The 14,757-nt window shown below is 50.3% G+C and overlaps 1 protein-coding gene across 1 annotated transcript; it reads right to left on the bottom strand.

Annotated features, from left to right (window-relative positions):
• Positions 1-2,420: 2,420 nt before the first annotated feature.
• Cdhr4 (cadherin-related family member 4) lies at positions 2,421-12,444 on the bottom strand. The gene is made up of 19 exons (XM_013028055.1): positions 12,402-12,444; positions 10,907-11,091; positions 10,629-10,788; positions 10,458-10,549; positions 8,970-9,080; positions 7,862-7,965; positions 7,604-7,740; positions 7,092-7,275; positions 6,852-7,005; positions 6,513-6,606; positions 5,796-6,002; positions 5,576-5,715; positions 5,189-5,339; positions 4,893-5,113; positions 4,543-4,685; positions 3,765-3,821; positions 3,583-3,670; positions 3,374-3,401; positions 2,421-2,483 (listed from the first exon to the last, which is right to left on the bottom strand). The coding sequence occupies exons 1-19, from the start codon at positions 12,442-12,444 to the stop codon at positions 2,434-2,436; spliced, it is 2,349 nt and encodes a 782-aa protein (XP_012883509.1). The 3' UTR covers positions 2,421-2,433.
• Between the last annotated feature and the right edge of the window lie 2,313 nt (positions 12,445-14,757).

Raw genomic sequence — 14,757 nt, 5'->3', positions numbered from 1 at the left:
CGGGTGCCCAAGGCTCCCCACGGGAGCTGGGCCCCCCGGGCCTCCAGGTTTCGGCCCGCCCCCTGGCAGGCAGCGCAGGTGGCTGAGCCCCCGCAACAGCGGCCCCGCAGCGGCCGCTCGGTCCAGCTCCCGGCGCTGCCCACTGGGTACAGATCAACAACAAGATGGCGGCCAGCCGAGGGGGCGGGGGCCGGGCGTCATAGTAACCAGGACGGCAAAGAACCCGCCCCCGACTGAGGGGATTCCCCAATCAACAGCTGCTTCTCCCGAATCCTGGAGGACCGCTTCCCACGGACAGGTCAGTTGGTCCGTCAGTCACAGCCTGCCTCTCACGCCCCGTGCCGAATGCCCGGGGCACGTGACTGTGACGGCACGGGTTGGCGCATGCGCCGCGTTCTCGGAGCGTGCGGGCGGCGGCGCAGCTTCGGCTTGGTTACACGCAGGCCTGCGCGCGCGCCCTTGGCTTCACGGGGCTGCGTAGCTCCCTGGTGCCCAGCCCGCAACGGCTTGTCACCCTGGCGCGCACATTTAGCCAGCCGTGAGATCTATTGACTTTCTTTGTCTTTCACCCTTAGGGTTGACCCTCATTCATTGGGGTGCGCAGAAGAGAGGCCTGGCCAAGGTCAACTCAGTCCCTGGAAGTGGAGGTAACTGGGTCTCGAACCTCCTCCTTACGAGCCCCAGAGTGTCAAGAGCCTCTTCCTGGCGTCTTCCGCCCCTCGCTGATCCCGATCTGCAGCTTTGGGCCTCAGGCCCTTTGCCCCATGCTTGTTCTGCCAGGGGATGCCTGGCACACAGCGGATGCTCCCTTTTCTCTTGCCTTGAGTTTCTATGAGGGCATCTTTTGCCCTGAACTATCCCCACCTGTCCCCAAAGTGGATTGAATATCAAGGTGGTTATCAAACGTGTTCTCCAGAGCCACGCCAATTGCAGTCACGTGGCTTGATCTCACATCCAGATGCCCCTGGCTGGCTAACTCTTTGAGAATTTGGAGGCTTAACTACCTCTCTGAACTTGGGTTTCCTCACCTGTGAAATGAGAATCAAAGCTGAGCTGCTCAGAAATGTAGATTTAATGAGCCCTTACAACAGGCTAAAATCTATGCACAGGCACTTTTGAGGTGTTTGAACTTGAAGTCTAATACTAGCTTTAGTGATAGCCCCGTTAAGGGGTTTTGAGTGTTTTTTTTTCCCCCCACCTGCCAAGTATAGTGACTTATAATTCCAACACTAGGAAGGCTGAGGCAGGAGGATGTGAAGTTCAAGACCAATCTGGTCTTCATAATGAGACCATTGCAAAGGAAGAAAAGTTTTTGCCACAGAAGGCATTCCATTTCTTCTCTGAGCCTAGAAGACCATAACTAGTTCAGGAAGGGAGGTTGTCCACTGCCCTGAGAGGACTCAGGCTCACAGATCTGACCAAGGGGCAAAGACTTGAGAATTTAGATAACAAAAGGATAGCATGCTAAAGGCAACCTTTACCCAGGCATCAGGTCCTCCTGAGGGCTGACAACCTGAACTTGATGTCAGGCCAGGCATGGGAAGGGAAGTCAGCCTTACACACCATCAGACCAGTTGCTGTAAGCCACCTTACTATGTGTAATAGCTCAATCAGCACAGGGAGAGCTGAGCACTAAGGAATTCGAAAGAATGAGATCAGGAAGAAATGACCTCAGGAGGAAGCTTCCAGCAATCCCAGGATCATCTGTGCACAGATCAAGTCTGTCTACTCCTCAAATCAATACAAGAGCTCTAGATCCTTCCCAATAAAACTTGTACCACTAGTTGTCAAACTGTCATGAAGATTGGTGGGACTCTTACAAAGTTACTAGTGTCCTCTTACGTATGCCAGGACTGTGGCTTCAACTCAGGATCTCAGACTCTAGCTCACAGCTGATTTCCTACCACTTGAGCCACGCTTCTAGTTCTAGCTTTTTTCTGAGTAATTGGAGATCAGGGTCTCGCAGATTTGTCTGCCTGTGCTGGCTTCACACCTTGATCCACAGATCTCAGCCTCCTTAGTAGCTAGAATTATAGGTGTGAGCTACTGGTACCTCGTGGTGTGACAAAAGAAGCAGGTAGCCTCCAAGGGAACAGGACAACTGAAGGCTCACTGTGTCACTGACAAAGATAATAGTCTCTAATCTCTGCCGAATGTCAATCATTGCCAGTCAGAGTATAATACAGTGCTTCTTGGAAGAAAAAAAATAACTCTTACTGTTCCCTAGGGTGTGCCAACAAGATAAAACTCTCTCCCAGGAAGAATAAGGAAGCACAGATCTAGGAGCTTCTCCTACACACAGATTAGATTACTAGGCTGGGATTTTTCTGTTTGCAATTTTGTTTATTATTAAATCAATCTGAAAACAAACCCTAGTCATGTGAAAAAGAAATCCCACACATTAGTGAGTGAAATTGTGGCTGAGCTTCAGATCTAGCGCCGGACTCCTGTGTGTGTGTTGAACAGGTAATCTCTGCCAGTACCTGAACCCAAAAGATGGGAGGAGAGGGAATGGTGGGGGGAGAGCAGGGGAGAAGGAAGGGAGGGGGGAGGAAGAAGAGAGGAAAGGAAGAAGGGTGGGGAGGGAGGGAAAGACATACAAGAACACAATTTCTGCCTTCAGCAAAACTTCTTCCCTCCGAGCAATCCTCCCATCTGCAGAGATTCAACCCGTCCCCTCCATTTCTCCTCAGTAAATATTCTGAAGACAGGCTCAAATGCATCAAAAGCTTCTTTGGTTCTTCAAAACTAAACACCCTGTCAGGCACCAGTGGCTGTGGGCCTATGGGCCAGAGCACAGGCTTACACTGGTTGCCAATGATGCAGTTCTGGGCAATACAAGCAGTTGGGTCCTGAGATTCACTGGGAAATAAAAGTGGGCCATTTAGTTGGGTGTGAGTGGCTCACACCTGTAATCCTAGCTACTCAGGAGGCTGAGATCTGAAGATCACAATTGGAAGCCAGTCAGGTTAGCCAAGTCTGTGAGACTCTTGGATCCAATTAACCAGTAAAAGGCTGGATGGAAGTGGAGGTTTGGCTCAAGGGACAGAGGGTCAACCTTCAGTGGGGAAAGCTAAAGAATAATGCATAATGCCCAGGCCCTGAGTTCAAACCCAAACACACACACACGATGCAGGAAAATATCTGAAGGGCTCTCTGTTCACCACCATTCTACTCCCCATGTGGACAGGAACCAAACCAGGCCTGAGTTACCTGTTGGCCCCAGACACAGGTTGCCTTAAAGGTAGGTGGGAGTAAGAACATATCCCATTCAGTGAAAAGGTAGCTACTTGATAGTAGGAAGAAATAATGAGACAGGGACAGGAGAGAAGGAAGGGGTGAGGACACAAGTAGAAAATGGTTTGAGACTCACGTGCATCTTGTGCCCTGCCATCATAATGCTGCTGAGAAAAATGAGAGAGTTAAACCCAGTGTATCCACAGGGAGCAGATAGAGGAACTAGGCGCCTCCTGCCTTTATCATGATAGTGCTGATGTGGATATTACCACAGGCAAGGGGGTGGGCTTGGCAGAGGAGGGGAATACCTCTGTGCCCACTTCGGGAGGGGAAGTTGACACATACCAAGTTCGTGACACTACTGTTTTCCTGAGACATCTCCATCCTTGGTATATCCATGAACCCCTCTTTGGATCCTTTATTTCCTTGGATGCTGGGGCAAAGTAGGAACAGAATAGGACAAAGCCTTTGGGACCCAGGCTAAAACAGTGGACTCTTAGGCATAGAGGTAAGCAAAGGAGACTGACCTGTTTAACAACAGAGTCTGAGTTGGTTTGCTTGGTGCCTGCAGCACTTGGGTCAACCTAAAATTCCAGGAGGAGGAACCAAACAGTAAAGGCAGCAGCCCAGCTGACACTAGGAACTAGTGCCATTTCAACTGTCCCTTTATGGTGGGGATAGTTGGTACTTATATGTGATGCCCACATTTTTTTGGGGGGGGGTTGGTCGTGAAGCTTGAACTCGGCCTGGGCGCTGTCCCTCAGCTCTTCAGCTCAAGGCGAGAGCTCTCCCACTTGAACCACAGCACCACTTCCAGTTTTCTAGTGGTTCATTGGAGATAAGAGTCTCATGGACTTTCCTGCCCAGTCTGGCTTTAAACTGTGATCCTCAGATCTCAGCCTCCTGAGAAACTAGGATGACAGGCGTGAGCCACGGGTGCCTGGCCAAAGCCCACATTTTTATCATCCCTTCCACTGGGCCGAGCCCTGAACTCACAAGGCATTTAGCCTATAGCAGAAAGGCAGGTTTCCATGGAAGGGAAGGCATCAGGAGCAAGAATAAATGCCCCAGGCCCAACTGCCTCAAACCTTGAGTCATCCATACCCAAGACTGGACTCCAGCAACTGTGGAGACCACTTCCAGTCTCTCTGACCCTAATCTGAAGACCTCTGGTGGGACAGCCGCAGCCCTTTTCCACATCAGTCAACTTGGGTATTGTCATCAAATCTTGGCAACACCATCTATGGCAGCCAGTGTCTAGAGATGGGTTGGGGAAGGTAAGGAGAACAAAGATAGGAGCCCTACCCCTGGAGGAACTTGCTGAGGAGCCAGCCCAGAGTCAAGAGAAGCAAGGCACCAGTTGCTGTCAGCACCCCCACAAACCAGGGCTCCGGCTGCCAATAAACTTCTATGTCTGTCACAAGTATGGGTGCCATCGTTGAAGACACCTGGAATGAAGACCACAGTGTCATTATTGCCTTGCCAAAATCATTTGACCATCCGTGGGTTGGGCCACGCCCCCCCCTTCTAAATTTGTTCTTCTATGTTGCCAGGTTCTCTAAATGCAGCCTTCCCCCATCATTCCACAGCAGCCCCGTCTCCCCTGCCAACAAACTAAATGTTCTCACCCTTCAAGGTCCTCTCCTCCCCCTTACTGTGTTTCTGTGGGTGCTGGTGGCCACTGTGCTGGGCCTCTGGGGAATTAAATGCACAATAATGGTGACTGTAGTGCTGAGGTGGTGGTTGGAGTTGCCTGCATCAGCCACGTGAATCAATAGCCAGTAGGTACATGGCTGGTCCAGCCAAGGAGGTCCCAACAGAGTATCATCATACACCAAGCTGGCCCCTTGCAACCTAAATCGGTTCTGGGTATTCCCTGAAAGCAGAGTGACAGGAGATGGAGATACCACTAACCAGCCCCCTCAACTACATACGGCCCAATGGTCCTCACCTCCCACAATGCTGTAGGCAAAGGCCAGGCGCTGTGGTTCCTGGGGAATCTGACACGACACCTTGGTCACCTCCATGCTACGTCCCAGCGGGGTGTAGATGGTGAGCTCTTGAAATGGAGGTTCACATTCTGGGGTATGGTCATTCACATCCTGTAGAAAGGCCACTGGATCAGAAAGGCCACTCCTTGAACTCCAATCCCCCGTTTCCTTCTACAACAGTCATTAGGTAATGACTAATGACCTAGATGTCAATCAATGGGCTCTAATATTATCTATGGCCAGTTCCTCCTCCTCCGAAGCAGCCAATGGAAGAAGCAAGCACATCAAGGGAAAACAATCGATTGAAGAGCAATTTATCTTTCCAAGGCCCCTGGGAGGTTAATTACCTCAACCTCAATGGTAATGGTACAAGAACCCGAGCGGCGGTAGGTGGGGTCCCAGTCTTGGCCACGGTCAATCAGGAGAACAGTGATCCTGTGCACCCTCTGTTGCTCATAGTCCAAAGGTGCCAAAAGGCGAACCTCCCCTAAAGTAGTTGACCACAACCTCAGCCTGCAGAGCCAACTCCAGCCTCATCCCTCCATCCCAGCCCAGGGGCAGAAATACCATTGAGATGATCCACAGCAAAGGTGGAAGAGGGTCCACCAGAGATGTAGTACTCCACGCTGTTATGTGGATAATCCATATCCACGCCCACCACAGTGCCCAGCAGAGTGTGGGGCCTTGCATCCTCTTGAATCCGGAACGTGCGTGGGGTACAGGCTGGGGAGAACTCATTGATGGGTGTCACCATCACCAGTACTGGCACCTCAGCTGCGGGGGGAGGGAAATGACAGCCAAGAAGTTGGCCTAGGCCAGGCACCGGTGGCTCATGCCTGTTATCTTAGCTACGCAAGAGGCTGAGATCTGAAGATTACGTTTCAAAGCCAGCCTAGGCAGGAAAATCTATGAGACTCTGATCTCCAATAAACCACTCAGAAAACCAGAAGTGGTGCTGTGGCTCAAGTGGTAGAGTGCTCGCCTTGAGCTGAAGAGCTGAGGAACAGTGCCCAGGCCCAGAGTTCAAGCCCCATGACAGATGAGCTCTCCCCTAGGCCTCTGAAGAAAGAAACATAGTCCTGCCCTAGAATTCAGAGAGAGGACTTGAAGGAGGGAAGCAATAGCCCTCTTCTACTGGCAAGCCTAAGAGAGACACCCTAGAATCTGAACTAGTGACAATCCCGTCCTCTTTCTAAACAAGGGAAAGCATCTATATCTTGGAAATGGGAAAGGAGGACAGAATAGCCCTCTTCTGAATGTCCAGGCCTGAGTATTGTCACTCACTGGTCATCTGGGGCTGGCCATCATCAATCACCAGGATGGAAGCTGCATGCTGGAAGCAGGTCCCAGGAGTATCACAGTCCAGTGTGGCATTGACCTTGTCAGAGGGACCAAGAGGGTAAAGCTCAGACAGGATCTGGGAAAGTTTGGACCTCCCTTAGATCAGCACATTCACAGATGGTCTATCCCAATGGTCTCTTTTGAAGGTTACAAAGTAGATTGCTCAACACCTATATTCCCACCCCACCCACATGGTATCAGTGTCCACAGACCCTTGGATCCACTCATCCTTCTTGGCCCCAAGTCCCTTGTTTGTGAATCTGGAAGTTGGGGGCTATATACCTCAAGGACTCTGTCATGAAGGCGGAGGCTGGCCGAGTCAGGAGGGCTATGGAACCGCAGCTGGTAATCCAGACTAGTGCCCACCGAATCTGGGTCTGTGCAAGCAAAGGTGCCCAGGACTGTGCCCACAGGGGCCGTCTCAGGGATTTGAGTCCTGGAAGAGGAAGGCAGGGGACAAGTGGGCTGTGAGCCCACTGATTTTCAAGCCCAGGAGCCCAGGCAAGGTTTCTGGGTACTCACACAAAAAGCGCTGGGAGGCAGCGTGGGGGCCATTGGTTGACCAACTGCACGTCCACAGTGAGTTCCAGTTCTGCGCTCACCCAAGGCTGGTGATGCTCAAAGGCCTTCACCTGCAGCCTAGTGACGGCTGTGCCCGGGGCACGAGTCAAATCCAGAGGTGAGGTGAGCCTGATCACTCCATCTGCTGAGGTGTGGCCGAAGAGTGATACAGCACTTGGCCCCGCCCCTAGCTCCATCCCTTCAGGCACACTGGCTCCTCCTGCTTCTCAGTCACCTCAGAAGAGGTGGTCACTGGTTCTGGCCACTCTAGCCCCGCCTCCCAACCCAACCTTGTTCCAGTCACAGCCCTACTAGCTTCTGGCTACTTTTCTCAGGAAGGCCTGGTGGGGGTAATGAATCAGGCCCAGAGGCACCTGGGGTGGGTGGGTGCATACACACACACACACACACACACACACACACGCACACACGCACATGCACACATGCACACATGCACGCACACCTCTCCTTACCACGTCCAATCGAGTAAAGCGGGCTGGGCATCGGGGAGATGATTTCATAGCGCAAGTCCGAGCCCCTGGCCTGGACTTTAACCACTTCACTTCCAGGGGCCAGATTCTCCAAGATGGTGATATTCTGAACAGCCTGCCTAAACCAAGAATGGAGCGCTGTCCCCTGCTTGCTCCTTCTCACCCCAGAAGGATCTGCTCTGAATTCTCTTGGGTGGATTCTGCCTCCCTCACCGTTTTCCCAGACAGGGGGAGCCTTACAGAAAGGAGACCTGGCCAGAAAGAACACGGAAAACTTGAACGGTCAGCCTCCCTTGGCAGCTTTGGCCTTGTCCTGTCGACACTAAGATTTGCAGGTGGAAGACCTGTGGTTCATACAGGACAGGGAAGGAAGCAGGGTGAGTGGTCAGCTCTATATTTAAACCCAATTCTCCCTTGGGGGACCTCCATTCACTCCCCTTCATGACCTATCTGCAACAAGTGTTCTTTTGAGGCCTACACCTCTGGGGTATGAGTTCTTCTATTAGGTCACAAACAACTCAAGAAAGAGTGAGAGCTGAGTCATTCACAGTGTGAATTATTAGATTACAAATGCTAAAGAGCCCATCATTAAAACTAAAATTGCTTGTGTGTGTGTGTGTGTGTGTGTGGCCTAGGTGCTGTCCCTTAGTTTTTTCATTTAAGGATAACACTCTACCACTTGAGCCACAGCTCCACTTTCAGCTTTTTGCTGTTTCATTGGCAATAAGAATCTCACTTTTCTGCCTGGGCTGGCAGATCTTCAGATCTCAGTCCCCTGCCCCTCTGAGTAGCTAGGATTACAGGTGTGAGCCACTGCTCATCCAGCTCTTATGGAGGTTGTGAGAGAACTTGTCTGACCTTCCCATTGGCCATTTTTATCCAGAATTGCTTGTTCAAATGGGAAGGTGGCTCAGTGGTAGAGTGCTTGCCTTGCATGCATGAGGCCCTGGGTTTAATTCCTTAGCACCATATAAACAGAAAAGGCTGGAAGTGGCGCTGTGGCTCAAGTGGTAGAGCACTAGCCTTGAGCTGAAGAGCTGAGGGACAGCGTCCAGGCCCAGAGTTCAAGTCCCAGAACCGACCTCCCCAAAAATGTGATTAACCTAAACACTCTCCTTTCTGTTAAAGGACCTATGTCTTCACAAAGCCAGGAACCCTTCCTCTTTCTGAAACTTCAGATCCCAGCACAGAACCAAGCAAAACTGAGAGGACAAGTCAGCAAGGGATGGGAGGTGCAGGTCTGGAAGAGGCAGAATGATGAGGAGACCAAAAACCAAACCATTTTTCAGAAGATGAGATCTCTGTTTAATCCATATATAGATATAGCCAGGTCCCTAGTTATGCTCACCTTTTCAGCCTGGCCTTTGAGGCCCTGGGATGGGGCCTGTAGCCAACCTCGCTCATTGATGGAAAAAGGTCCAGGAAAGTATGGAGGGTCCTGGGCACTGGTAATGTTCATCTGGTAGAACAGAGATACTAGCAACCCAATCCCAGTATCCCAAGCATCGCTGTCAACATCCATTTTTAACTACCCATGAGGCTCCTGATCACCCTCAACTCTCCTATAATCTATCCTCCACTAGGGCTGGGAAGGTGGCTCAGTGGTAGAGCACTTGCCTTGCATGCCTGAGGCCCTGGGTTCCATTCCTCAGCACCACATAAGCAAAAAGAAAAAAGCCGGAAGTGGTGCTGTGGCTCAAGTGGTAAAGCGCTAGCCTTGAGCTGAAGAGCGAGGGACAGTGCCCAGGCCCAGAGTTCAGGCCCCACAACTGGACCCAAAACAAATAAACAAACAATCTATCCTCCACTATGTGTCCTAGCCCTGGTCTTTGGTTCTTTTAAAACAAGCTATGTGAGGGTATTTTTTTTTCTCTAATCCTGGGGCTTGAACTCAGGGCCTGGGCACTGTCCCTGAGCTGCTTTTGCTCAAGGCTAGCACTCTACCACTTGAGCCACAGTGCTACTTCCAGCTTAATTCTGTGTATGTGGTACTGAGGAATTGAACCCAGGGCTTCATGCTTGCTAGGCAAGCACTCTACCACTAAGCCACATTCCCAGCCTTAAAGTACTGGAGTTTGAATTCAATGCCTAGGTGCTGTCCTTTAGCTCAAGGGTAGTACTCTTTCTCTTGAACCACAGCTCCACTTCTGGTTTTTGAGTGATGAATTGGAAATAAGAGTCTCATGGATTTTTCTGCCTGGGCTGGCTTTGAACCTGGATCCTCACACCTCAGCCTCCTAAGAAGTTAGGGATTACAGGCATGAGCCACTAGCACCTGGATATGTGGGTTTTTTCATTCCTACTGCAGTTTTTTTATTATTAAAAAATTAATATAAAATTGTCATAGAGAACTCAAAACATGTAGGAGAAATTGAAAGAATAGCTTAGCTCCTGAGATCTCCCTGTGGGAACCACCAGGGTCAATGGGAGTTAGCAATGCTTAAGAGTCTCCAGGACTGGGAAGGTGGTTTAGTGGTAGAATGCTTGCCTAGCATGCATGAAGCCCTGGGTTCGATTCCTCAGTACCAAATACACAGGAAAAAAGCCAGAAGTGGTGCTGTGGCTTAAGTGATAGAGTGCTAGCTAGCTTGGAGCAAAAGCAGCTCAGGGACAGCACCCAGGCCTTGAGTTCAAGCCCCAGGACTGGCAAAAACAATCAAAAACACATAAGAGTCTCTCTTCAAGAACGTGTACCATTCAAACATTCAGCAGCAGCATCCCTCTGGCAGGCTTGATAGGGGCTGAGCTTGCTCTCCCTTTCCTATTGGCTTTTTCCCCCCTTCCCCAGCCCAACTCCCGCCATTCTGTCGCTCATGGTTCCATGGACTGGGCTCACCTTGGTTCCTTGGCCTTGTAGGCCTGGGAGCAGCAGTGTGTACAGCCGGGCCCCAGGTATGACTGTCTCTGGCACATAAATGATTTCCCCAGCTGACCAGAAAGGAAGGCAGGAAGGTTCTAGACTCAGGCCATTCCTTCCCACCTCCCTCCCTGCTGCTTCTAGCCTCACCTTGGCTAGCAAATCGGCCAACACACTGGATCCCAAGGTCCCGCTGCACCAGCACAGAAAAGGGTCCATCCATCACATAATTGCCACATTTGTACCGTAAATACAGCTCATAGTGGTTGACGGCCAGGGCATCCAGCCGGGCTGAGCTGCTCAAGATGATCTGTAGGAAGGGAACAGTACCAAGGGAGGCTTATGCCACCTCTGGTTTAGGGAATTTCAGGGCTGCCTTTAGATCCCTCACAATCTCCAATTGGACCCATGACCCACCCACCCCCTACCTTGCCCACATATCTCCCTTGATGCCCAGCCAGGGTGGGTGGGTTGAAGAAGGTGGTATTTGGCTGCACGCTAAGCAACTCCAGGGTGGGTATGTGGGAAGAGCAGTTGAAGGAGAACGTCTGAACAACAGTGCCAGGACCTCGGCGCTCAGAAATATCCGTAAACCAGGGGAGGCTGTGGAGGCCTGTAAAGAGCAGAGATTTCAGGCTGGGGCATCTCCCCTCCAGCCTACCCTTGTGTAATCTTGGGGCCAAGCAAGCCAAGATCCTTCCTCGTCCCCCATAGCTAACATTTCACAGATGAGGGGAATGAGAGCTAGGGATTCTTCTCTTCCCTCTTTCCCTCCATCCCTCTATCCCTCCCTCCCTTCTTTTCTCTTTCTTGCTCTCCCTCTTTTTCTTTCTTTGTGGGTCATAGAGCTTGAACCCAGGGTGTAGTCACTGCCCCTGAGCTCTTTTGCTCAAGGCTAGCACTCTACCATTTGAACCACAGTTCCATTTCTGGTTTTTTGAGATAAGAGTTTCAGCCCGGGGCTGGGAAGGTGGCTCAGTGGTAGAGTGCTTGCCTTGCATGCATGAGGCCCTGGGTTCGATTCCTCAGCACCACATAAGCAAGAAAAAAGCCGGAAGTGGCGCTGTGGCTCAAGTGGTAGAGCGCTAGCCTTGAGCTGAAGAGCTGAGGGACAACACCCAGGCCCAGAGTTCAGACCCCACGACCGGACCCCCCCCCCAAAAAAAAGAATTTCAGCCTGGCCCCAGCGGCTCACAACTGTAATTCTAGCTACTCAGGAGGCTGAGCTCTGAAGAATGAAGTTCAAAGCCAGCCTGGGCAGGAAAGTCTATAAGACTCTTATCTCCAATAAACCACCAGAAAACTGCAAGTGGTGCTGTGGCTCAATGGTAGAGCGCTGAAGGGCTGAGGGACAGCTCCCAGGCCCAGAGTTCAAACTCTACAACCAGTAACAACAACAACAACAATAACAACAAAGAGTTTCATGGGGACTTTTCTACCCAGGCTGGCTTCAAGCTTTGATCCTCAGATTTCAGCCTCCTGAGTAGCTAGGATTACAGGCGCGAGTCACTAGCACCAGACTCTTTTTTTGCTTTGCTTTGCTTTCCTTTCCTTTTCTGTTCTTTCTTTCCTCTCTGTGCTAGTCCTGATACGAACATGAACTGAACTTAGGGCATGGGCACTGTCCCTGAGCTTTTGTACTCAAGACTAGCACTCTACCACTTGAGCCATTACCGCCTCTTCTAATTGTTTTAGAAGTTAACTGGAGATAAGTCTCATGGAGTTTCATTTTCTGGGCTGGCTTTGAACCACAATCCTCAGATCTCAGCCTCCTAGGTGGCTAGGATTACAGGTATAAGCCACTGGTGCCTGGCGAAGGGATTCTTTTCTGACTAAGGTTCTACACCTGCCCTCCAGAGTAGCTTATATAAGCATCAGGATTCCAAAAGAAAACGGAGTTTCTTCCACCCGCCCTCTCCTCACCAGAGACAAGCAGAGCAAAAAGAAGCGTCAGGAGCAGTGTCATAGTGTCCTGGCGTGATGGTAGAGGAGATTGTTTGTCAGACCTGCCCTGTTGCCAGGTTAGTTGCTTAAACACAGCTAGGCAGGCAAGACTGCCAGATTCCAGCCCAACCCATTCCTGGTGACTGAGCTCTAGACCTCTGGCAGGCATCCACAGGCCTAGAAAAATCCCATTTTCCACCGCTCCCAGTAAATTACTCCATTCATTACTACAACCCTAAGGGGATGTAATAGGAGGAGGATCAAACTACAGATGGAGAAACTGGTCGCCCTGTCCTTGGAGTCAGGGAAAGCATAGCATCTAGGAAAATTAGACCTAAAACCACAGAATCTGAACTGCAGCTACGCCCCTCTCCACGGCCCCCCCTCACCCCCCAACTACAAATTCACACCTAACCACCAAGAAAGTCTCTCAAATGCCAGACATAATGTTCATGGCTACAATTCCAGCTACTAGGAAGGAGGAGATCTGGAGGATTTGACTTTGAGGCCACCTGGGCAAACAGTTCCTGAGACCCCATCTCAACCCATAAGCCAGGCAGTAGCGGTTCACACCTGTCATCTCAGCTACCAGGAGGTACAGGTAGATGGATCATAGTCTGAGGCTAGCCCCTGAGCAAAAACACGAGAAAAATAAAGCAAGATGGGCTGGGTTTGTGGCTCAAGTGATAGAGTGTTTGCCTAACATGTGCAAGGTCTTGAGTTTAAATCCCAGTAGAGAGAAAGAAGGAAGGAAGGAAGGAAGGAAGGAAAAGGAAGGAAGGGAGGGAGGGAGGAAGGAAGGAAGGAAGGAAGGGAAGGAGGGAGGGAGGGAGGGAGGGAAGGAAATCTCTTAAAATTGTCTTCATACAACTAGGTGCCAGTGGCTCACACCTGTAATCCTAGCTACTCAGGAGGCTGAGATCTGAGGATCGGAAGCTTGAAGCCAGCCTGGGCAAGAAAGACTCTGAGACTCTTATCTTCAATTAACCAGCAAAAAGCCAGGAAATGGCCCAAGTTATAGAGTGTCAGATCTTGAGTGAAAAAAACTAATAGACGGTGCCTAGGCTCTGAGTCCAAGACGCAGCACTGGCACACACACACTCTCCCTCTCTCCCTCTCTCCTTCTCTCCCTCCCCCCTCCCCCTCATCTGCATTCAACAAGCAAAAGGAATCCTTGATGGGAGAAATAAAAGTGGTGATTACCTGTGGGAATAACAACTGGAAGAGGTACAAAGTGGCTTCCTAGAGAGATACTGTATCTTAATCCAGGTGACAGCTGCACAGGTGCCTGAAGATTTTAACATTGATTGCGCCTCGGCCTCCATGTGCTGGGATTACAAGAGTATACCACTAGCCTCAACATGTTAGTTTTTCTACTTTTCTTGGCTTGTGCCCTCCAGTTCTTCATCTCTTACTCCTCTTCTCTACCCCTACTAGTCAAGTTTGTCCCTCTTTCCACAAAACTGCCCTTGGATAGGAACTTCAGTGACCTGTACACTGTTAAAAGCCATTAGTGGCTTTTGGCTTGGTTTGGATTTGTTATGTTACCCACGTTAGCCTTCAAATTCCTGGGCTTAAGCAATTCTGCTGCCTTGGCCCCTTTAGGTACTATAACTACAGGCATATGCCACTGTACCCAGCTGTGAAGCCATAGTTTATTTTCAATCTTCCCCCCTCTCTACAGAGATTGATGTTTGCTGCCTTTGGTTCCTATTTTTTTTTCCTTCCAGTGCTGATCCTGGAGCTTTACCTAAAGGTCTGGACACTGTCCCTGAGCTTTTTTTTTTCTGTACTACTTGATCCATAGTTCCATTCCCAGCTTTTTGCTGGTTAATTGGAGATAAGAATCTCAAGACCAAGCTAGGAGCTGGTAGTTCACACCTATAATCCTAGCTACTCAGGAGGCTGAGGATCTCAGTTCAAAGCCAGCCCGGGCAGGGAAGTCCATGAGACTCTGATCTCCAATAAACCACCAGAAAACCGGAAGTGGTGCTGTGGCACAAATGGTAGAGCTCTAGCCTTGAACTGAAGAGCTGAGGGACAGTGCCCAGGTCCAGAGTACAAGCCCTATGACCAACTAAGTAATAATAATAATAATAATAGTAAAAGAATCTCAAGACTTTCCTGTCCTGGCTGGCTTTGACCTGCGATCCTTGTATCTCAGCCTTCTGACTAATTAGGATTACCAGGCACAAGTCACCAGCATTTGGCTACATACATCTTTCTTTATGTTTGTCACTGTTGCTCCTAGTCTTTGCAATGACCCCTTTTTCTAGCATGTTCTCATGGTGGTTAATCAGGCCACATCCTGAAGATATTTCTTCTAAAAAGCTCT

Source organism: Dipodomys ordii, unplaced genomic scaffold (genome assembly GCF_000151885.1).
Source record: "Dipodomys ordii isolate 6190 unplaced genomic scaffold, Dord_2.0 Scaffold107, whole genome shotgun sequence".
In the NCBI taxonomy this organism is placed as follows: Eukaryota; Metazoa; Chordata; class Mammalia; order Rodentia; family Heteromyidae; genus Dipodomys; species Dipodomys ordii.
The sequence above is the reverse complement of the archived record's forward strand: the minus strand, read 5'-3'. Positions and strand labels throughout refer to the sequence as shown.